The sequence below is a fragment of the Phyllostomus discolor genome, chromosome 4 (assembly GCF_004126475.2).
Source record: "Phyllostomus discolor isolate MPI-MPIP mPhyDis1 chromosome 4, mPhyDis1.pri.v3, whole genome shotgun sequence".
NCBI lineage: Eukaryota > Metazoa > Chordata > Mammalia > Chiroptera > Phyllostomidae > Phyllostomus > Phyllostomus discolor.
Window position 1 is genome coordinate 167,375,045 of NC_040906.2, and position 23,702 is coordinate 167,398,746.

At 37.9% G+C, this 23,702-nt stretch overlaps 1 protein-coding gene across 2 annotated transcripts in view; it reads right to left on the reverse strand.

The window, feature by feature from the left end:
- The window catches only part of AK9 (adenylate kinase 9), a 114,240-nt gene that overhangs the window by 62,425 nt on the left and 28,113 nt on the right, over positions 1-23,702 (reverse strand). For both annotated transcript variants that reach the window (XR_004902869.1, XM_036024565.1), the window contains exons 10-16: positions 21,315-21,413; positions 15,353-15,492; positions 15,091-15,271; positions 11,718-11,862; positions 8,881-8,979; positions 8,693-8,791; positions 4,544-4,683 (exon numbers count right to left, since the gene is read on the reverse strand). Coding sequence is in view for 1 of the 2 variants with exons in the window: in XM_036024565.1 (XP_035880458.1) it covers positions 4,544-4,683; positions 8,693-8,791; positions 8,881-8,979; positions 11,718-11,862; positions 15,091-15,271; positions 15,353-15,492; positions 21,315-21,413 (903 nt within the window). In the remaining variant the exon portion in view is untranslated. The remainder of the gene's footprint in view (positions 1-4,543; positions 4,684-8,692; positions 8,792-8,880; positions 8,980-11,717; positions 11,863-15,090; positions 15,272-15,352; positions 15,493-21,314; positions 21,414-23,702) is intronic.

The following is a 23,702-nucleotide window of genomic DNA, read 5'->3' on the forward strand; positions in this document are numbered from 1 at the left end:
TGCCCAGGGTACTTGATAACTCCAAGATCACTTCAATATGGCTACACTTTCTTCTAGTTCAAAATGCAATTTTTAGGCCTGGCTGGTGTGGCTCAGTGGGTTGAGTGCTGGCCTGTGAGCTTAAGTGTTGGTTTCATTCCCAGTCAGGGCACGTGTTTGGGTGGTAGGCCAGGCTGGGGGCATGGGAGAGGCAACCAATCTATGTTTCTCTTCCTCTTTTTCTTCCTCCCTCCCCCTCTCTCTAGAGATGAATAAATAAAATATAAAGAAAAAAATGCCATTTTAACATTTAATTTTATATTATATGAAATTTAATTTTCATAAGGTGAGACTCTAAATTGGTTTTTCCCAATAGTTATTTTTATCAACACTATTAAATAATTCCTCTTTACCTTTTGCATTGTGATGTAAACTTTATTAGCATATGGTAAATTATTAATCTCTGCTGTTTCTGTTTCCATATCTTCTCTGTGGTTCTGTTTATTCTTTTTTAAAATATATATTTTATGGATTATGCTATTACAGTTATCCCAATTTCTCTCCCTTTGTCCCCTCCACCCAGTACCCCTATTTCCTCCAGCAGTCCTCTCCCTTATTCATGTCCATGGGTCATCCATATCTGTTCTTCGGCTTCTCCATTTCCTATACAGTTCTTAACCTTCCTCTGTCTATTTTGTACCTACCCATTTGTACTTCTTAATACCTGAACTTTTTACCCCATTCTCTCCCTGTCTCCTTCCAGCTAATAACTCTCTAAATGTCTCCATATCTATGATTCTGTTCCTGTTTTGCTTTTTTCTTAGTTTGTTTTTATATGCAGTTGTTGATAGTTGTGAATTTGTTGCCATTTTAATGTTCAATTTTGATTTTTTTTTGTATACAGTTGCCTTTAACATTTCATATAATAATGGCTTGGTGATGATGAACTCCTTTAGCTTTACCTTGTTGGGGAAGCACTTTATCTGCCCTTCAATTCTAAATTATAGTCTTGCTGGATAGAGTAGTGTATTTTGCCATGTATAATGCATACTTTTTTGCCCAAATTTTTGAGGAAAAAAATAAGTATGCACATTATGTATGGATAGTACTAATTTCATATCTATATAAATGTTTTTAATTCTTTTATTTATGTTTATGCATTAAAAGTTTAACTTTAGAAAGTAATAATGATATCCATATGCAAAATAACACTCAGGAATATGATAATTGGTTTTGTTTCTAAAAATCAGTAAATTAAAAAATTGAATTAAAAAATTAAAATGAAAGATTTTTTTCCTGAAAGTTTGGGCCAAAAATGTGCGTGCACATTGTACATGGGAGTACATTATATGCAGCAAAATATGGTAATCTAGGTTTTAGGTCCCTGCTTTTCATGACTTTTAATACTTATCACCAGTCCCTTCTAACTTGCAAAGTATCTTTTGAGAAATCAGTTGACAGTCTTATGGAAACTCCTTTGTAGGTGACTCTCTGCTTTTCTCTTGCTGCTTTTAAGATTCTCTCTTTATCTTTAACCTTTGGAATTTTAATTATGATGTGTCTTAGTGCGGTCCTTTTTGGTTCCAATTTGTTTGGGGCTCTCTGTGCTTCCTGGACTTGTATGTCTATTTCCTTGTCCAGATTGGGGAAGTTCTCTTTCATTCTTCTTTCAAGTAAGTTTTCAATTTCTTGCTCCTCCTCTTCTCCTTCTGGCATCCCTATGATTCAGACACTGGTATGTTTGGAGATGTCCCAGAGGCTCCTTGTTCTATCCTCATTTTTTAAAATTATTTTTTCTTCTTGCTGTTCAGATTGAATGCTTTTTTCCTTATGTTTCAAATCATCGACTTGATTCCCAGCTTCATCCCCTCTACTGTTGGTTGCTTATAGATTTTCCTTTATTTTGCTAATGTAGCCTTTATTTCTGCCTGGGTGTTTTTTATGCTGTTGCAATACCCAGTGATTCTTTGAGTATCCTCATAACAAGTGTTTTGAAGTATATATCTGATAGGTTCCTTATCTCCATTTCATTTGGTTCTTGTCCGGGAGTTTTGTTCTGTTCTTTTATTTAGGCCATATTTCTTTGTCTTCTCAATTTGGCAGCCTCTCTGTATTTGGTCCTGTGTATTAGGTAGAGCTGCTTTGATTCCCTGTCTTAGTAGCATGGCCTATTATAGAAAAGGCACCTGTAAATTGTGTGGGGTGGAGCCTTAGGTAATTGCCAAGGTAGGGCAACCTGTTTCACCACTCTGTTGTTTTTTGTTGGGAAGGGCTCAGAGAGGGGACAATGCTGCTCCTTGGCCTCTGGAGATTGCCCAAGAAGAAGCTGTCTCCCAGCACTTGCTCTGTTGCCAGTCACTTTACTTTCTCCCATTCTCCCCATATGCCACTTGTGCCCTTCCAGCTGTTACTCTGGTGCTGAATCCCAGAGGGGGTGGGTCTGTGTGAATCTTAAGTCTGTTGTGGGCCCTTTAAGAGGAGTTTCTTGAGACTCTCACAGCTTCTTCCATAGCCCCAGCCTCCACTGCTTTTTATAGCCAGAAGTTATGGGAATTTATCTTCCTGGTGCCTGAACCCTGAGCTGGGTATTCTGGTCTGGGGCTAGGATGGCTCGCTCCTGAGGTGTCCCTCCCAATTTTTATCTACGACATGTGAATATGGGACCACCCATTCTGCTGCCTCTCCATGCCACTCTGTGTCTCCACTTCTCCTACCCATCTGGATGGATGTAGCTCCTTATATTCCTGGTTGTTGGGCTTCCCTACAGTTGATTTTCTGATGAATCTGGGTGATATTTGTTTTGTGATCTGGCTATAATCTTTGCTGTAGTTGTGCATGGAGGTGAAGCATGTTTATCTACGTCTCCATCTTGACTGGCTGTTTATTCTTGTATGACTATTGTTGCATTTCAACACATTTTACTGGCTGGTAGAGAAAGGCTCTCTCTATTATACTTTGCCAAACTGTTCTTTCCTAGTCTCAACTATTGGTTGTTCCAAATCATCTTTAGAGTTATTTTGTTATATTTCAAAACATATTGAGATTTTTCTTACCATTGCATCAATCTATAAATTAATTTGAGAAAGACATCTTAAGATTCTATCTTTACATGTAAAAAATTAGTAACTAACTAGCTACATTATGAAAATAAGTTTCCTACTCACAGAGATCATAGAAAACAGATGATGAGTAAAATAGTCTCTTGCAAAGGTTTCTATTCTCTTGGGAAAAACAATCTGATTTGAGCTTTGGTGGTAAAAACTCATGTGATTTCAACCCCCACAATCCCAGAGTCATAGTGTACCATCTAATGACACTACATATATTCCTCTATCAGAAGTATTTTAGCAGCACTCCCTGTAAATTTGTATCTTCCAAAATAAACTCTGAAAGCAATGGAGAAATGCTTTGGTGAAGGGCAAGGGCGGGACTTTCATAGTGCTAAAGATGTCCCTCACTTGCATGTCTCCTGCTTAGATGCTTTGGGATGCCTTGTCTCATTTCCCAGGCAGAGATGACAGCCCCGACCTTGGTGAAACTCCTACACCTGGTATATACCTATTTATCACTTAGCACGTGGTAACTCAATTATTGGATTATTGGTCAGTCATCCCCAACCTGACCTATAACTCCTTAGAAAGAGCTGAGTTTAATTCATCTTGATATCCTTAGGACCTGGTACAGGGCAAATAGTAGGTGCTTAGAGTGTTTCTGAAGGATAAATTGATGACAGAACAACCTGAAGAGATGCAGGGGAAGTTGAAAGATCTCTTTTGGAAGCTTATACGGAGACAGCAACTCATTTTGGGTACAGATTGGGGCTTGAGGAGCTCACCTGATACATTACAGAGTGGTTGTATACTCTCACAGAACAATTTTTTTCTTCTCACATAATTTTCAAATTACGCCATTTCAAATTACCCTGCTCTACTCTAGAGAAATATAGAAATTTTTTGAGAGTCCAAAACTGATTTGTTCTCTTTGACTTCACTCTGAATGCTTACTCGAGGTCTCTGTGCAAAACAGATCCATATAGATATCTTATTCTTTATAAACAAAAGATAAGCTTTCTGATTTGCTATCAGTAGGAAATAGTATCTGAGGCTTTATTTTCCCTTCAAATTGGAAAATCACTCATGTGTCTATCCATCTCCACTATGAAAACACATTTAGGGGGGTTGGATGAAATTATCTATGGAGAATAATTTGTCTTGGTTTACAACTAATTAGATAAAATATATAATTTTGGTACTGGCCTAATCTTCACCATCTTTTAACAAACTGAGTGGAATTAAAGACAATAAAAGTTAATGAAGAATTAATTTCAGAGCTATGAAATTATATTAAATAATTGTTGATAAATAAAAACTTACAAAGAGCATAAACAATTATTCACAGAGGTACATTACACATAACAATTTTGACTATAAAATGTACATGAATTTGAAGGCTACAGATTTCAGTATTGTCAATGAGACTCTAAATTAATTATACATATACTAAGTTAACACTGTCTCAGTTTCTGTTGAATTAATGATAAAAATGAATAGCCTGGATTTCTTACCTCTTCCAGGACTTCCTCTAAGATTTCAGCGTATTTTTCATGTGGGTGTTCAAAGTTCATACTGTCTGTCATTTTCACAGTCTCCTTTACCATAGAAACAACTTCTGGATGATCTGCAGTGACCTCATTTATCAAGTCTTCTGTTGAGTTTAAAGTAAAGTGAGTTAATAAACTAATGCTATTAATAATTTTAGTGGACAACTAAATTTGCAGTAGACCATAATTGTTAATACCTGACCCAACAAAGCACTACCTGTGTGTTACTGTAGCACATGCTAGGAAAAAGGGGAAAGAGACTCGGAAGAAAATGTCAGGTCAGGAATCACAAAATAACAGAGCAGTGGCTTAAAGCCAGTGCGTCAGAATGAAAGTGAATGAGGCAAGTCCTATTAGGCAGCAGTCAAAACTCAGAAAGCCAGAGAGAAGAGGTAGGCTCCAAACGATTCCAGGGGTCAAGCTAAAACACAAGCATCCAGGGAATGAGTCAGAAAATGAGATGAACACTTCTAATTACAAGTATGAGACTACACAGGACAGGGAGAAGACAGGAGATAGGCAAATTGGAGGAAAAGAATAAAGGATGACATAGGCTGGTTTCTTATGTTACAGTAGATTCTTGCCCTCAGTGCATCCTGAGTGTCTCCTTACACTGCTGAGCTGGCTCGCAGATGCATCACGCTGTAAATGAGACAAGAGATTGGCAGCTCCACCTGACTCCTCTCCCTCTGTCTTTCCAGTTGTGCTTGCTGACCTGCTGCCCCTAGGCTCCGTCCATCCGAGTCTCCCTCCAGAGCCCAACTGATCCTAGCCCAGAAATATCCCAGAGGGCCTTCCATGAGCAGCCTCCTGCTACCCTCTCTGCTGTGAAGTTAAAAAGTCTGTTTTCAGCAGTGGGGAGAGCCCACAGTTCCTGGAGAGCCACAGAGCAAGAGGCAACAACCTCTGGTCTTGGAAAGTGGGGCATGATGAGGCAGAAACAGCCAGGCAAAGATATTAAATGTGCTAGAAGCTGCTAGTTTTCCACCCAGTATCCATTCTCTTCTTTAGTAACTTCCCTGATTTGGTTGGGGTCAGCACAGTGCCCAGCTCAAAACACTACATCTTTCAATTTCCAATATAGCTTGGATGGCCCATAGGTAAGATGCAAGCAGATTAAAAAAAATTTGGGGGGGGCGAGTCTTTCTGTCATCTTTTTAAAGAGAAATAAGTCATCTGGGAGGAGTGCAGTTTTTGTCATTGGCCTTTTCTCTCCTCCTGTTAGGCATACTGATATGATGGCTGAAGCACCTGCAGCCATATTGTGAAATGTCACAGTAGCCACATGCCCGGGATGGCAGAACAGAAAGATAGATATCTTGTCTTCCCAATATTCTTTTTTACCAAAACAATATGCCACATTATTTTTTTCTGTGTTCCCATGTGTCCAACTATCTATAATAGAGTAGCCTTTAAGATGAGGTTGGATACTAATAATGCTTTTTTAAAAAAAATCCAATATTTCTCCTTAAAATTCTGAAGGAGCTGTTTGTGATTTTTAGATCCACAATCTAAGAAAACCAAATTACCCAAATATTAATTTACCTTTTTTTAATCCAACTTTAGATCTTCACTGCTTTGAGAACTTTTTTTCCCAACTGAGTAGTTTTAATGTTAACTTTTTAACTGAATTTATTGGGGTGAATGACACTGGTTAATAAAATTATATAGCTTTCAAGTATACAATTCTACAATACATCATCTGTATATTGTTTTGTGTGCTCACCACCCCAAGTCAAGTCTTTGTCTATCCCCATTTATCCCCCTTGTACCCTCTTTTGCCCCCTCTCACTTCCCCTTCCCTCTGGCAATCACCATACTATGGTCTGTGTCCATGAGTTGTTCTTTTTTTTCTTTGCTTAATCTCTTCACCCTTTTCACCCAACTCCCAATCCCTCCCCTCTGAGAGCTGTCAGTCTGTCCTCCATATCCATGAGTCTGTCTCTAAGTTTATTTCATTCATTAGATTCCACATATAAAGAAAATCATATGGTACTTGTCTTTCCTTGACTGCCTTATTTCACTTAAGCATAATACTTTACAGGTCCATCCATGCTATTGCTCAAAGTATTCCATTGTGTAAATGTACCACACATTTTTATCTACTCATCTACTGATGGACACTTGGGCTGCTTCCAAATCTTGGCTATGACAAATATTGCTGCAATGAACAAAGGGATGCATATATTCTTTTGAATTAATGTTTTGGGTTTCTTTGGCTATTATTTCCCTTTTAAATATAGACATTGCACTGGTTTTCCTTTTATCTGGAATGAAATATTGTTAACACCTACAGAACAGTATTAAATTGTAGATAATTCTCCCCAAAAGATTGTGGTATAGGTCCAGGGACCTAGGATTCATGTTCCTAATTATTTAAAGTTGAAATAATAGCCATAGTAATAAAATAAACATATCTATCAGTAGTAGAAAGTAAAGATAATGACTTAATTAACCTATAAGAAAACCATGAGTAATTTCAGTTTCACATAATGCCATTAGATCTAAATTGAGAGAAGTATACATCAAATTTTCCCTTCCCAAGGTGAAGGCCATGTTTATCTCAGACACATGGGGAAGGGAAGGTGAATTTTTACCAGGGAGCACTGCCAATGTTGACATTCCTCCAGCAGTGGGTAGAGGCCCTGATGTCTGCTTCTACTTGGTACTGCCTCTCCCAAGGATGGTACAGACATTGTGGGGAGGGGGTCTTTTAGTGTACTGGCTGGCAACTCCCAGAAGTCACTTTTCCAAAATTTTAATATGTGTGTGTGTGTGTGTGTTGGGGAAGGAAGAATACCATGCATAAGTTTCTGACAGTTCAATTCCTACTAGACTTGAAATACATAGCACACCTGTCTGATTCAGGTGTAAGAACCAAATAAAAAACATCAGCTCTACATTACATGATAAAAATAAATTATAGATGCACTTAAAAACTAAATACAAAAGGTTGGATAAATTGTTTTAAAAAATTAAAAAAACAATATTAGCATATATGAAATCTCTGGTTAAGAAGATGACTTTTTTAAGCCTAAAAGTAAATGGAAGAAATCAACAAAAAGAAAGTAATCATTTGACTACCAAAATGTAAAAAAATTCCTCTACTTCAAAGATAGCAAAGTGATTGAAAAGACAAACCATCCAATCTGGAAAAAGACTATTAAAAATGGTAATTAATATAGAAAGTTTACATAGAAATCATACAACAGATACTACTTAGAAAAATGGGCAAAAGAAAAAAATGGTTACCTCAGAAAAAAGAAATATATACGGTTAATAAATACTAAACTTCAGAAACAGTTAAAAGAGTAAAACAATATGGCATAAAAAGAGAAAATACTGAGGAAGCAATGACATGTACTCTGTGTATTAATGAGGGGAACAGAATTTGGAACAACTTTTATGCAACACAGCTTGACTCTGTCTATAGCTTCGTACTCATTAAACCAGTGACTGCATCTATGTCAACTTGCAGACAAAACTTTGTTTAAAATTCACTGAAGCATTATTTTTAGTAGCAAAACAATCTGAAAAATTACAAGTTTCCAATATAAAGAATTAGTTAAACCTATTATCTATAAATAGGAAAATTATGAAGTGAAGTAAATTGAAAATGAGGGTTAAAGTATCTCCTAAAGAAATAATGTAATTAAATGTTATGTTATAAATCAAAAAAGGTAAAAACAGTTTACATTGTATATTTTCAATTATGTTAAAATATGATTGGAAAAATTTTATAAGGATAAAGAGCACTAAATGATAATAGTTCACAGCTAAAACTCTAGGTTTAGGATGCCTAAATCTGATAAAAGAAGTAGAGAAATTTTAAGATATAATTTATTATTATATGATAATAATTTTGATACACTTAGAAACATTTAAACATTTTTAGGAGTCCCTAATCATATTAGACTCCTCAGTTTCTACACTTTTCTTCTTTATTCTAGTAAATCCAATTTTGTTCTATAGCTTAAATCTGTAAGAGAGACACTAACTCTTTTCTCTTGAACTTTCCCATTTTGGAGGTATTTTAAGTTTCAATATAAACATGACAAAAATATAAATGAAAATAAGACCCATAAGCATGGCATTAACAGTTCATTTTGTTACCATCTGTATCAGTTTTAGCAGCGTTATCACTATCTGATTTCATTTTGGCCTCTTGATTGTCTTCTAATGAGCTTTCTCTTTGGGATTCATGAGCAGACCCTGTAGTGAAAGAATAATATGCATTATCAGCTCATGTGTTTATATTTTAAAAACTGGTCAATAATAATAGAAGCAATATATTTCTTTACCATCGTCATCAAGTGAAGAGAGCTCCCCTTCTAAGCTTTTATCAGAAGAGAACTTGTCATATTCCTTAGCTTTTAATTCACTTTCAAGTTCTCTTAAAGCTGAAAGACAGTAATTGGCTGTATTAGCAGAAGGTAGTTGAGGGCAAGGAGTCAGGTATGATGATTCATTCCTCTGCTTTAAAGCCAGGCAGATGTGGGTGCAAGTTCTGACTCAGTTAGCATGGATTTGTAAATCATTTCATCTCCTGTCTCAGTTTCTGCTTCACGAAATGAGGATTGTCAAGCTGAAAGCACCACTGCAAGGACGAAATACAGTGATGGATTGCTGCGACTTAGAAAATGCTTGATTCGTAATAATCCTGCAATTGTTGGCTGCTATCCTCTGTATTATTCTCTTATTTTCTGTGTTTGGAACCTCAATATTCTCTACTAAAGACTTTTTCTTAAAAAACATATTGGAGTAAAATTCACTAGCAAGAGTATTCCAATTTTTTAAATTTTAAGAAAGGCTAAGTCTATTATCAGATTTAGAATAATTAGTGAATTTAAAAAGAGGGTTTTAAGTTTGTAGCATATGAGAGATAGTATCTATTTCTATATTCTGATGGGAAAAGGCAATTTGTGGAATGCTCTAAAGTCCATGATTTTACAGCATAATGTAGTGTGAAAGGAATCTCTATAGACTCCAAAAAACATTACAGATCACTGATCTTCCTCCAGGACCCTGGCTAGCTCCCTCTTTTGATCTAGAAGCTACAACAGAAAAATTATCTCATCCAATAGTAACAAAATGACAAAATATCTAGGAATAAAATTATTAAGAAAACTATAGATAACACATGAGGAAAGCTATAAAATATTAAGAAAGGGCTCAAATGTTAGACCAAAAAAGTGGAAATCTCCTCTGTTTCCATTAAAAGATTATGTAGTAGAGGTGCTAACTCTCACCATTGATTGTTTAATGTTAACACAGTTCTCCCAATGGGATTTGTTGTAGAACTTGACAAAATTCTACATGTATTCCAAAGCCAAGTACAGCTCCTGGTGCACATTAAGCACCCATTTTATGGAATAAGTGAAAGAATACATGGGAATAATTTCAAAACAAAATGTTTTGAGGAGAAACTTACATTACTAAATTAAAATGCATCATCATTTTAATAACTACATTCTGTATTAAAGACTGTAATAAAGATGAATAGAATAAAAAATTCAGAAATTTACGCACACAAATATTAAGATCAAAATGGCATTTCAAATCTGCAGTAAAAATATGTATAATTTAGTAAATGTTATTTACAAAATTGGCCCACCATTGCGAAATTACAAACTTAAATCTCCATTTAACATACAACTTATTACAATAATTATATATTAATTAGAAAGAAGCATTCTTGTAAACCAAAAGAATGCAAGTCTGCATTTACCATAGGGTCACAATTAATTATTACAAATATAAATAGAAAAAAGAAAGGGATGAAGAATGCATCAAATTGTTAATGGGTATTTCTGGAGTATAACTGCTCTTTCCAGTCTTCTGTGACCACTTGAGAGACAGAGGATAGGATTGCAGACATCGATTTGAATCTCAGTCACTTGCTAGCTGTCAACTGTGGGCAAGTTCCTAACACCTCTGACCTTAGTTTCTGCATGTACTAAAAATGGAGACAAAAATACGTACTTCATAGGCCCAAGGATTAAGCATGCAATGCATTTAGCATAGCCCCAATGTATAGTAAGTGCCCAATAAATATTATATGATATTACTTTTGTGATGAGAAGAACTTTACTAGGAAAAGAATATTTGGAATTGCAGCAGTGATGGTGCTATTAGACTACAAATACACTGCCATAGCTTCCAGAAATCCAAATAGCGGTATTTGAATCCAGTCTGAAATACTGAAGCTAATATCAAATTTCGTTTCCAGATCTTCAAAAGTTAAAAATATCCCAAGTAGTGTATAGCAAATGCTGCATGGTGTGTATCCCACTAAAAGAAGATGCTCAGATATTAAGCTACTTCTACATGTTCTAATGTCACTGGCTGCAACAGTACCAACTATAGACACAAATTCTACTGAAGCCAATCAATAAGCTTCAAAAACATCCATGAAATGAGAACTCCCACTTTTCCTGGAGAAAAACAGAAATACCCCCCCCCCCCCAAGCCCTTGTGTCTATCCTTAAATATATAAGAAGTGAGTTACAGGAAGAGGCAGAATGGTCAGGAGAAAGAAGAGCTGGGACTTTGGAAACTAGGTTCAAGTCTCAGCTATGCTACCAGCTGGGTGAGTTTCAGGAAGCCATTTGCTTTCATGTGCCTCAGTTTTCTCATCTGTAAAGTTAGAGAATTATGTTAATTGATCTGAAATCTTTTTTCAGTTTTCCTTTATGACTTTTTGAATTTAAAATTAATATTCCTCAAATACAAAGACTTAGTTTACAATCAGAGCTGACATGCAAGTCTAAAACAGCAGCAGCAGCACCACCACTAAACTCCATGAGCCCGGTGGAGCAGTGGCATTGTCGTGATTGGTGTAGATAAAGGTAAAAATTCTGCTCAGTTTCTGGCCAGTGAGTAAACTCACAAAAGTAAGGCAATCTAAATTTGGAAGCTCTTTTTGATTCTTTTTCTTGGAAGTATAGATTGGAAATTTTTCCTCTGTTTATGAATCAGGTTGACATAATATTACTCATTTCTTCAAGCATTTATTAAGAGGCTACAAATGTGCAAGGCACCAGGATATCAAATGAACAAACTGAATCCTTGCCCACAGGTAACCAGGCTTAACTGTTAACTTAGCCTTTAAAAAACACATTTTAAAAAGGCCAGTCACCTTTTCTTTTAGCTTCTAATTCTGCGCGAAGTCGTTCTTTCACAGTCTTAATAGCTGCTTCAGTGGCCTCAGCTATAGTATTTTTTCTTAATGTTTCAAGGCTTGTATCAAAACGTGGTTGAATATGTTTGACAAAGTCAACTACCTGCAAAGAATATTTGAGAAAACCAACATAAGCACAAGTTACTGTAAAATTTAATTGTTCATATTGTTCATCTACATCTATATCTGTATCTATTTATAAATATATCTTTACCTGTCTTAAAACTCGTAATGCTACTTGAGGTATGTTATTTTCAGAATTTACTGATTTTTGAGTACTTGCTTTCATAAAAATTTGGTCATATTTTTTCATGTAAGATTATATATCTATATATGTATGTATCATGTAATATGTTTTCAAGTTACACATATATTTTTAAAGTGAACTTTGTATGTATAATTTACATACCACAAATGGTACCCATTTTAAGTATACAGTTTGATGAGTTTTTACAAATCTCTACATATAACAATAACCACAATCAATATATAGAACATTTATATCAACCCTCCAAGTGCCCTCAAGCTTCTTTAGAGTCAGTTTGTAATTTTTTTCCAAGGTTTTCTCCTTTATCATAATGTTTTTGAGATTCATCAGTGTAATTATCTATCAATAATCTATTAGCTTTATTGCTGAGTATTATCATTATATGAATATACCAGGTTTTTATTTATCTCTTGATGGACATTTGGGTTGTTTCCACTTTTTAATTACTTAAGGTAGAAATGAACTTTTAAAAAATTATATTTTATTGATTATGCTATTACAGTCTTCCTGATTTTTCCCCATTTTCTACCTTCCATCCAGTACCCCCACTCACTCAGGCAATCCACCCACCATTGCTCATGACAATGGGTCATGCATGTAAGTTCTTTGGCTACTCTGTTTCCTATACTGTACTTTACATCCCCATGGGTATTCTATAACTACCTATTTGTACTTCTTTATCCCCTCACCTCTTCACCCACTTCCCCACAGCCCCTTCCCATCTGGCAACCATCAAAAATGCTTTCCATATCCATGATTCTGCCTCTGTTCTTCTTGTTTGCTTAGTATATTTTTTAGATTAATTGTTGATAGATATGCATTTTTGCCATTTTATTGTTTCTAGTTTTGATCTTCTTTTTCTTAAATAAGTCCCTAATATTTCATAAAATAGTGGGTTGGTGATGATGAACTCCTTTAGCTTTTTCTTGTCTGGGATGTCTTTATATGCCCTCCCATTCTAAATGACAGCTTTGCTGGATAGAGCAATTTTGGCTGTAGGTCCCTGCTTTTCATGACTGAATATTTCTTGCCAATCCCTTCTAGCCTGCAAAGTTTAATTTGAGAAATCAGCTGACAGTCTTATGGGAAATCTCCTGGAGGTAACCAACTGCTTTTCACTTGTTGCTTTTAAGATTTTCTCTTCATCTGTAACCTTTGGCATTTTAATTATGATGTGGGCCTCTGAATCCATCTTGTGTGGGACTCTCTGTGCTTCCTGGACTTGCATGTCTATTTCCTTCACCAAATTAGGGAAGTTTCCTTTCTTTATTTTTTCAAATAGATGTCCAATTTCTTGCTTTTTCTCTTCTCCTTCTTGTACTCCTATATGTGGATGTTGGACATCTTGAAGTTGTTCCACAGGCTGCTGACACTATCCTAATATTTTGGGATTCTTTTTTCTTCTTGTAGTTGAGTGGTTGGTTTTTTTCTTCCTTATGTTCCAAATCATAGATTTGATTCTCGGCTTCATCCTTGATGTGGTTGTGTGAAGAGGCAAGCCATGTCTGGCAACACTGCCATCTTGACTGGAAGTCTAGTAATAACATTTTTGAAGTCTTCCTGTGAACACATGTTTTGATTTCCCTTGGATAAATATCCAGGAGTGGAATTACTGTATAAGTTAAGTGACTTATAACTAACTAACTAACTAACATTTGACTTTATAACTAACCATTAACCTGTTTCCAGAATGGTTGAACTATTTTGCATTCCTATCAGCAATGTACGAAAAGTAACTATTTTACATCCTCATCAATGCTTGGTTTGTGAACCTTTTAAATTTTAACCATTTTAATGGGTCTGAAGAAGTACTTCAGTGTAGTTTAAATTTATATGCCCTGAATCATTAGTAATTTTGAGCTTCTTTTTTTGTGCTTCTTAATCACTCACCTTCTGTTCTTAAGCATGTATCAACTTTTGTCTATTGTATAAATTGGATTAAAATTTCACATGTTTTCTGAATATAAGTCCTTTGTCAGGTAGGTAATAAACTTCATATTGAATTGTTATAAGCAGATTTCTATATGCTTTTTAAGTTTAAATAATATTTCTATACCTGTAGATTCCATTTTACTTTTCCTTCAATAGTCTTATATTACTTTATTCCATGCTAACAAACATTTACACTATCATTTTTAATGGATGAACAGTACTGTATTAGCTGAACATATTACAATTTATTTAACTAAAATACCAATAATATATACTTAGGCATACATAGTTTTGATGTTATAAACTAGGCTATAACTGAATACATTTCTGTGTATATCTTTGATAGTTTCTTTAGGAAAAATCTATATAATAGAATTGACAGCTCAAAGGATATGCATGGATTTTAGGCTTTTAAATGTATTTTCAATTGCCATCTCTAATGGTTATATTCTCCCAAGTAGTGTATGAGAACATACTTTTCCCCACTTTGTTAATAGTGATCTTTCAACTCTAACAGTTGACATGACACATCTCTGGCTTTTTAGCATCTCTCTGTTTAATGGCAATTTGTGCGTATTATTTTGTGAATTGCCTATTGGCCAAATATTTTTTCTATTGGGGCTTCATCTGCATATTGATTTGTAAGAACTCTATATTTTAAAATTATAACTGTTTTGTCTGATACATATGGAGAACAAGATCAATCAGTGAGGGGAGAGGTCATGGAATTGACAGGCCAGGGAGCTGGGAGGGTCACCTTTCTAGCTACTGAAACCACCAAGAACTATGACAGGAGTGAGTATGTTGTGGAGGACTCTCTCCACACTCCCAGTGAGTTAGGAGGGGTGAAACTCAGAAAAGAGACCAGTGGAACCAAGGGAGGTTTTGGGTGGCATCACCTGCACGACATAATAGTCAAATCAAGGGTTTTTTGGGAAGCAGGAAGGGGTAATGGCCTGGAAGCTACAATAGACAGCTAGGGGGATGAATGTCTTCCCCACTCCAAGCCCAGAAGAACAATTACCCAACTGATGATGTAAAATTAAGAAAACTGAGTATAAATCCCATGAATTACAATCAAGTATAAATAGGTAGAAAGCTAGCTAGATAGCTAGCTAGATAAGTAGTTACCTTTCCTTTGTAATGTTCTGCAAGCAAATTGCTAAGTGTTGTTTTCCCTGAAGACTGAGGTCCAAATATGAAAACTTTAAACGGTGGTGCTGGCATAGGTGGAAGAAGATAGGGGCGTGGGTTCGACAAAAATGTTTTTAATGTTCCTTCTGATGACAGACAGTACATTTTACCTAGAAAACTTAAAATATGCCATAATCATAAACAACTGAAAAGAGATATGGGGAAGTTTTGAAATTAGGTTCTGAAAAATCTTACTTACCTCACAGAAAGGTCTGGCAATCCCGGAATAATGTGACCTTCTTTTAAAACCACAGGACATGTTCGTCCCCACCTGCTTCTCTTCCATCTATATCTTGGTGCAATAACTTTGTAAGATGAAAGAGTACGAAACAGCTCATCCTATTAAAAACAAAACCACATTACATATGTGGGTTCCCTGGCTGGTGGCTTGGTTGACCACAGGTTTGATCCCTGGTCAGGTCACATATAAGAATCAATCAATGAATGTTTCATTCCTCTCTCTCCCCCCATCTTCCTCTTTCCCTAAAATCAATCAATAAATTAAAAACTAAATATGTAGGTATAAGTTTTGCTGAAATTGTTTTATTTTTTATTTTTTAAAAAGATTTTATTTATTTATTTTTAGGGAGGGAAGGAAGGGAGATAGAGATAGAGATAGAGATAGAGATAGAGATATATATGTAGAGAGAGAATGAAACATCAATGTGCGGTTGCTGGGGGTTAGGGCCTGCAACCCAGGAATGTACCCTGACTGGGAATCGAACCTGGGACACTTTGGTTCCCAGCCCACACAAATTGTTTTATTTTTTATTTGATAGTGCTTAAACTATTTAAGAAATAATTTAGAGTAAATTTTGGCTTTTTCTTAATGGCAACCATTCTGCACTTGTCCAAAAGTTAATAGGCATATCATTTCCATTTCTGTTATAAGACCTTGTTTAAATTTTACTGAGTATTTTCTATTATAAGGTAGAATGAGCATAAGGTAGGCAGAGTGTTTTCTATTATCTGTTTCAGAGAACAGATACTGGAAAATTCTTATTGAAAAGGTTTGAAAATGTACCAAATTCTTACTCAATTTACCTAAGTGTTTAAAAGTATGATATTATATATATAGTCTGCTTTTGCATTTACTTAGCTCTTTCATTCTTCTTAGAATGTCAAGCTTCCCCCAGCAGTTCTTTCTGTTGATGTTCTCCAGAGAAGTTAATAACCACTCCTCTACAGACTGCAGGTTGCTGAAAGGTTCACTGTCTTTGTGCTACCTTAGCAGGGGACAGGAGAACCAGAGACAGATGACATGGTGGGCAACTGCCAGGATGACAGGGTCCAAATTGGCTCCCTCCCACCTCCAGATGGAGGATCTCACATTAGCTGCTGGCTCTGAGTAGACTATGGAGAATAGACAAGATGGGAGCTATGGTCTTGCCTGGACCACTGCAGCATCACAGAGCACAGAGGCATGCACAGTGCAGAGATGCTGCATGGATGTCCCCAACTGAAAGCTGGGAGAGGTAGCTAAGGATAAAGGAAACTGTCAGTGCTTAGAGGATTTGCATGAGACTGAGAACTTTGTTGGTGGGGCTACCTGCCTTCACCATGGAGTACACAAGACCATGAGCTATGGACTGGAGCGTACCCAGTCAAGTGAGGAGGCAGCCACTCTCTCCTTATCATTCTTAATTCCTGTCCCAACTTGAGAAAAATGTTCTCATAGGAGACCATATTTTTCTCTCACCTTCAAGTCCCTGGAGCCACATGCCTACCGGTGCTGAGGGGTGATGAGATGAAATTTCAAATGAGTTGGATGTTACAGTTAAACAAGGCAGGTAACACATGCATTTGTGCTTGTCGCTTTCCTAAAACCTCATGAAAATGGCAGCAGAGGAATGAACTCATGAGAACACAGAATGGAAAGAGACCAGAGGAACTCATAGTTGACCCTCCATGTCTACACATTTTTATAGCCAGAAAGCAGATGGATGAGTGGTAGCTGACTTAGATCAGAGAGAGGTAAAGGCTCAATGCGGTGGCAGTGATGAGAGTGGGGGTGGGGTGGGGACAACAAGAATTAAGTTGATTCACTCTGCAAAATCCTCCAGAGGCTCAGGACATGTTGATACCAGGGACGTATGAAGGCAGGGAATGGAGAGCAGAAGAGAGGAGGATTGGTTGAAAATCTTTAAAAGGAGATTCTACTGGCCAGAGCCACTCTCCATTTCACTCAGTCAGCCAACAACCTTGTCCCTTCGCCTTTCCTGTTGAAGACTGGAGGCTTACTGTCTGGAGAGACTAAAGTGGAGGGTGTTATAAGAGGAACCCCAGTCACAGACACAGTCAGAGGGAAGCACAAGAAAGTCAGCAGTTAAGCCACTACCCTCAAGCTCCGCTCCCACTAGAGCTTCTCGCGGAAGAACCTCTGGGCCCTCCCTCCATCCAGCCACTACCTCGCTAATACCTGGCACACGGAGGCTCTTCAGCTCTGCCACCAGCTCTGCTGGGACTAGCTGACTGGCCCTGCACACATCAGTTAATCTGCTGGACTCAGTAGAAAATAAAAATGCAGAGCCCTTATTTTAAAGTTCTAAGAATTTCAAGACTGTGACAGCACAGCATTAAACTAATTGTGGGGCCCTTCTAAGCATGGGATTCTATGGGACTGCACAAGTCTCTAGCTTGCCCCTTCAACACAGATGTTAGATATTCTGAATATTACCATTGGTTTTCTCTTTTTTCTTTTAATATATTTTATTGATTATGCTATTACAGTTGTTTCATTCCCCTCCACCCTGCACCTCCTCTCTCACCCACATTCCCTGCCTTTAGTTCATGTCACTGTGTCCAAGTTCTTGAGCTTCTACATTTCCCACAGTATTCTTATCCTCCCCCTGTCTATTTTCTACCTACCATCTATGCTACTTATTCTCTGTACCTTTTCCCCCTCTCTTTTCCTCCCACTCCCCTGTTGCTAACCCTCCATGTGAGCTCCGTTTCTGTGGTTCTGTTCCTGTTCTAGTTGTTTGCTTAGTTTTTGTTTTTGTTTTAGGTGTGGTTGTTAATAATTGTGAGTTTGCTGTCATTTTACTATATGTGTTTTTTTTTATCTTCTTTTTCTTAGATAAGTCCCTTTAACATTTCATATAATAAGGGCTGGGTGATGATGAACTCCTTTAACTTGACCTTATCTAAGAAGCACTTTACCTGCCCTTCCATTCTAAATGAAAGCTTTGCTGGATAGAGCAATCTTGGATGTAGGTCCTTGCCTTTCATGATTTGGAATGCTTCTTTCCAGCCCCTTCTTGCCTGCAAGGTCTCTTTTGAGAAATCAGCTGACAGTCTGATGGGGACTCCTTTGTAGATTACAGTCTTCTTATCTCTTGCTGCTTTTCAGATTCTCTCCTTCTTTTTAATCTTGGGTGATGTAATTATGATGTGTCTTGGTGTGTTCCTCCTTGGGTCCAACTTCTTTGGGACTCTCTGAGCTTCCTGGAAGTCTATTTCCTTTGCCAGATTGGGGAAGTTCTCCTTTATTATTTGTTCAAATAAGTTTTCCATTTGTTGCTCTTCCTCTTCCCCTTCTGGCATCCCTATAATTCGGATGTTGGAACATTTAAAGATGTCCTGGGGGTTCCTAAGCCTCTCCTCATTTTTTAAAATTCTTTTTATTCATTCTTTTTGGTTTGGTTGTTTCTTCCTTCTGGTCCACTCCACTGATTTGAGTCCCAGTTTTCTTCCTATCACTATTGGTTTCCTGTGCATTTTCCTTCATTTCACGTAGTGTAGCCCTCATTTTTTCATCTAATTTGTGACCAAATTCAGCCAAATCTGTGAGCATCCTGATCACCAGTGCTTTGAACTGTGCATCTGATAGGTTGGCTATCTCTTAGTCACTTAGTTGTATTTTCTGTAGAGCTTTGATCTGTTCTTCCATTTAGGTATTTTTTTTTGTCTTGTCTTGCCTGTTATGTAGTGAGAGGCAGAGCCTTAGATGTTCACCAGGGCAAGGCAACCCAGTCGCTGGGGTGTGATGCTGTATGTGGAGGAGGAGTCTGAGAGGGAACAATGGTGCTTGCTTCTCTCTCCATCAGATTTCAGTCCTTTCTGTCACTTCCCCCAACCTAACTGGGCCTTCCTGGTGCTGATTCCCATGTAGGTGGACTTGTGCATGTCCTACGACCCCATGGCTCTCTCCAATGAACTCTCCTGTGAGGCTGGGAGTCTCTCCCTGCTGCTCAACCCCCACAGGTGTTTTCAATCAGTGCCCCGAGGCTTTATTTCCCAGTGCTGGGACCCTGGGCTGTGTGGTCTGTCTTGCTCCCCAGTTTTGCCTGGTTTATCTGCAGGCAAATGTGGGACCACCTGGTCAGCCAGCTGCCTTGCAGGCAGTGCCCCGCTTCACAATCGCTACCTCACTGGGTCTGCCCATTGCCACCCTGCACCCGGGGTCTGCCAGCTGTCATCTGCATGCCCAGGGTTTGCCTGCTGCAGTCTTGCCTACCCGAGATGCCTTACGCACCTGGTGCCACTGCGTTTTGTGCCTTGACCCCTCTCCACCTGGCTGCCTGACTCCGCCCTTCCTACTGGTCTGGATGAATGTGTCTATTTTAACTCCTTGGTTGTCCGACTTCCATACAGTTCAATTTTCTGTCAGTTCTGGTTATCGTTTCTAAATTGTTGTCCCTATCCTGGTTATGTGAGAAGGCACAGTGTGTCTACCTACGCCTGCATCTTGGCTGGAAGACTGAATATTACCATTGGTTTTAGGTACCTTACAAACATCATCTCATATAATTCTTACAATAACACAATGTGGTAGAGGATAGTGTCCCTTTTTTAAACAATTGGACAAAGGGTAAGATTAAGCCAAGTCACAGATCTGGTGCCTGTAGACCTGGCATTCAAATCCAGATTATTAGCCATTTAGAAATCTTCACTGGAAATTTAAGTCCTTTATATTCAACTCCTTCATATTGATTTTCTTCAACTCACCTGCCTTTAGCTCAAGGGCATTCATCCAAAGTTCTTCAAAACACTCAGGAACTTCAAGATTATTAACCAGGATAAGCCAGGATTCCTCAGTGCCCCAAACTTCAAAGTGGTGGTTCTTACACTTAGGTGGGGATAGAAATCTTCTCTGGACCTCGTAAAGACACATTTCCAGGTCCCACCACCAGACAGCCTGGCTCAACTGGTCTGGGATGTGGGCCTGGGGAATCTGTATTTGTAGTAAGCTTCCCAGGTGATTCTTTTGGAGGTGGTCTGGACTGCCAGGGAGGATCACTGCTTGAGGGGCATGAATAATGACTCCATTGTACAGTCATAACTTCTGCCCTTTTATGAAAAGAGAGCAGGCATCCTCAGTCACAGATCTTAAGAACTATAACCTTAGGCAATAATTTCTAAGGGCAAACTTTCTAGCTGGAAATTCCCCCAGGTTTCATGGGCACTTTAAATTTTCCTCCAGAGATGGCCTCAAAAAGGTCAGCATATGGCCTCCGTACTCATCAGACCCATCGTTCCCCCTCTTTAGCATCAGTTTGTGTTACCGAAGTCCCAGCACATGTGCCAGCTGTGTCTGCCCATTAAGATCTTCCTTGAAATGTCCCCAAAATTTGACCACCCATTAAGATTAAGGGAATACACATTAGAGGATAACAAAAAGGTCTTTTTTCAAAGATTACTTTATTTGAATTACAATATCTATTTATAAATTCTGGTATTTATTTTAAAATTTCTATTTATATCTGTGAAACTAAACTTTTCAGAACAGATTACATCTCCAATTAAAGACTTGTGGTCCCTTTAGCACTTAGGAGTTATAATCTGATCACCATCACATACATAACACATCAGGAACACAGTAGCTATACACTGAAAGAAGGAATGAATGCTCATAGAGTTCAGAACTTTTATGTCTTTGTTTTCTTTGGTGCTAAAGAATTTTTAAAGTGAACTTGATTTCTTTTTTCTCATTATTCCTGTCATTGGTTTTTCTGCCTTTATTGTTTTTCTATGTTTCAAAACTTTGGTTTTGTTGTGTTTGATGTCTATAAGGATATTGTGCTAATATTACAGTTTTTCCAAGAAATCAAACCAATTTTTATAAAAGGCATCCCCAAACTCCTTTTAAACCTTGAAAGAGTACAAATTAAGGTAATAACACATAGTAAAAATGTTCACTTTCAGTTAAAATAACTTACATTGTCCATTGTATCGTTCATTTCTTCCTCTGCACTCTGAAGTTTAGTCAAAATAGCTGCTCTTCGTAGGTTCAGAAACTTAAGTCGACTCATAACCGTCTAAATTTAAAGAACAAATCTTTAAATACAACAGCATTTGAACATCTCAGATATTTTAATTTTTTTTTAGATTTTATTTTTCAGAGAGGAAAGGGAGAGAGAAAGAGAGAAACATCAATGTGCGGTTGCTGGGGGTCATGGCCTGCAACCCAGGCATGTGCCCTGACTGGAAATTGAACCTGCGACACTTTGGTTTGCGGCCTGAGCTCAATCCACTGAGCTATGCCAGCCAGGGCTTACATGTCAGATATTTTGAAAAAGTGATGAGCTCGTGAGTAGAATATTTCCTCGCTTCCTCCTAGTTCTGGTTGTTTACTGGCAACCTTTGGTGTTCCTTGGCTTATAGACACATCACTCCAGTCCCTGCCTTTGTTGTCACATAGCCATTTTCTCCTTGTGTGTCTGAGTCTCTTCTCTTGTAAGGATGCCAGTCACGTTGCAGTAGGGCCCACCATAATTCAGTATGACCTCATCCTAACTTGAGTCATCTGAAAAGGCCCTATTTCCAAATAAAGTCACATTCATAGTTATTGGGGGTTAAGACCTCAACATATCTTTTGGAAGTGAGCAACCCAATCAACACCAGTCTTCCCTCTCATCCCCAAATACTCATGTCCTTAGAGGTCTAACTATACAGGACCTCTGCAAGGAGAGGGAAGACAGTCTTAAGAATACAGAGGCAGATATCGGAGTTAGGTTGCCACAAACCAAGGGATGCCCAGGACTACTATAAGCCAAAAGAGGCAAGGATGGGTCCTACCCTGGAGGTGTCGGAGGGAGCATGACCCCAACCAACACATTGATTTTGGACTTCTAGCCTGCAGAACCATGTGAGAATAAATTCCTGCTATTTTAAACCACCTAGTTTATAGCACTCTATGGGAGAATTTGAAAGAGTCTGAGTTGAGAGATGGTGAGATAGACAAAGTCCTGATGGTACATGGTAATCTGTGCTGGATTTTATTATTTATCCACAATTCACCCTTCCCTCCCTTTCCTTGTTAGTTCCCTAGTTCATGTTGAGTAAAGTATATTACCTATTGCATTGGTGTTGGGCTTCTCCATGTAACTTGTTTTAGTTAGTGGAATGTGGGCAGAAGTACCAGGGTACCAGTGCCAAATGGGGCTTGAACAGGCTTGGCAAGTTTCAAACAGGCCTGTTGGAGTTTCTACCTTGAGGAAAGTGTGTCTTAGGTCGAATTTTGGATACATTTCAAAGAAGAAGCCTGCTGTGTATGCTTGATGCATTGAATGTGGGATGTGAGAAAAAGAAAAGAACAGCTTGGAATTTTCAGCCCGTATCCTCCAGGCAAGGGAGAGGGGTTAGGAACACAGTTAATCACTCATCACACCTTTGTAAGGACACCTCCATAAAATCCCAATAGTATGGGGTTTGGAGAGCTTCCAGGTTGGCGAACATGTCTACACCTGGATGGTGACACACCCGCAACTCCACAGGGACAGGAGCTCCTGAGTTTGGGGCGCTCTCAGACCTCACCCTATGTATCTCTTCATCTGGCTGTCCATCTGTATCCTTCATTATGTCCTTTCATAAACAGGTCTTTCTGGTGCCCAGCCCCCATCCAGCACCCTCCAGGAGCCTACTGAGAGTCACCTCAATAGAACAAAAGATGCTCTTAGTGCTCTTATCACTTAGGAAATCACATGGGTTTGGGGAGCTCTGTGCCAGGAACCAGAGGCAGAGACAAATATTTATCTTCTGTTATCACACAGATGTCTGCTACTTACTTCAGATGTAAACGTGCAAGATAAAACTCATGATCTGCCCTCACCACCACCCCACCTCAAATACACTTCTCCCAGTTTCCCTCTCTCAGTAATGTCAGATCCATCCTCCCAGCTGCTGATCCTTAAGAGTTTCAATTTTGAAATAATTTCAGATTATTTTTCACCAGACTAGGTTCTGCCTTTCTGCTACACCATTTTACAACCCTACCAGCAACGTATGAGGTTTCCAACTTTTCCACATCCTTGCCACACTTGTTAGTCGCTGTTTTTGTTTTTGTTTAATTTCAGGCATCCTAGTAGGTGTGAAACGGTATTTCATTACGGCTTTGTTTTGCATTTCTCTAGTGACTCATGTTAAGCATCTTATCATCTTATTTATTTGCTTTTATTTTTCTTTGAGGCACTTTTGATTATACAGAGATTTTAGATTCAAGTGCAGTTTTGATTTAAATATAAACAAATGAATAATACAACATCACATTTTTAAGTGTCAAAATGAATTTTTCTAACAATAAATGGTTAAAATTGGAATCTATTTCT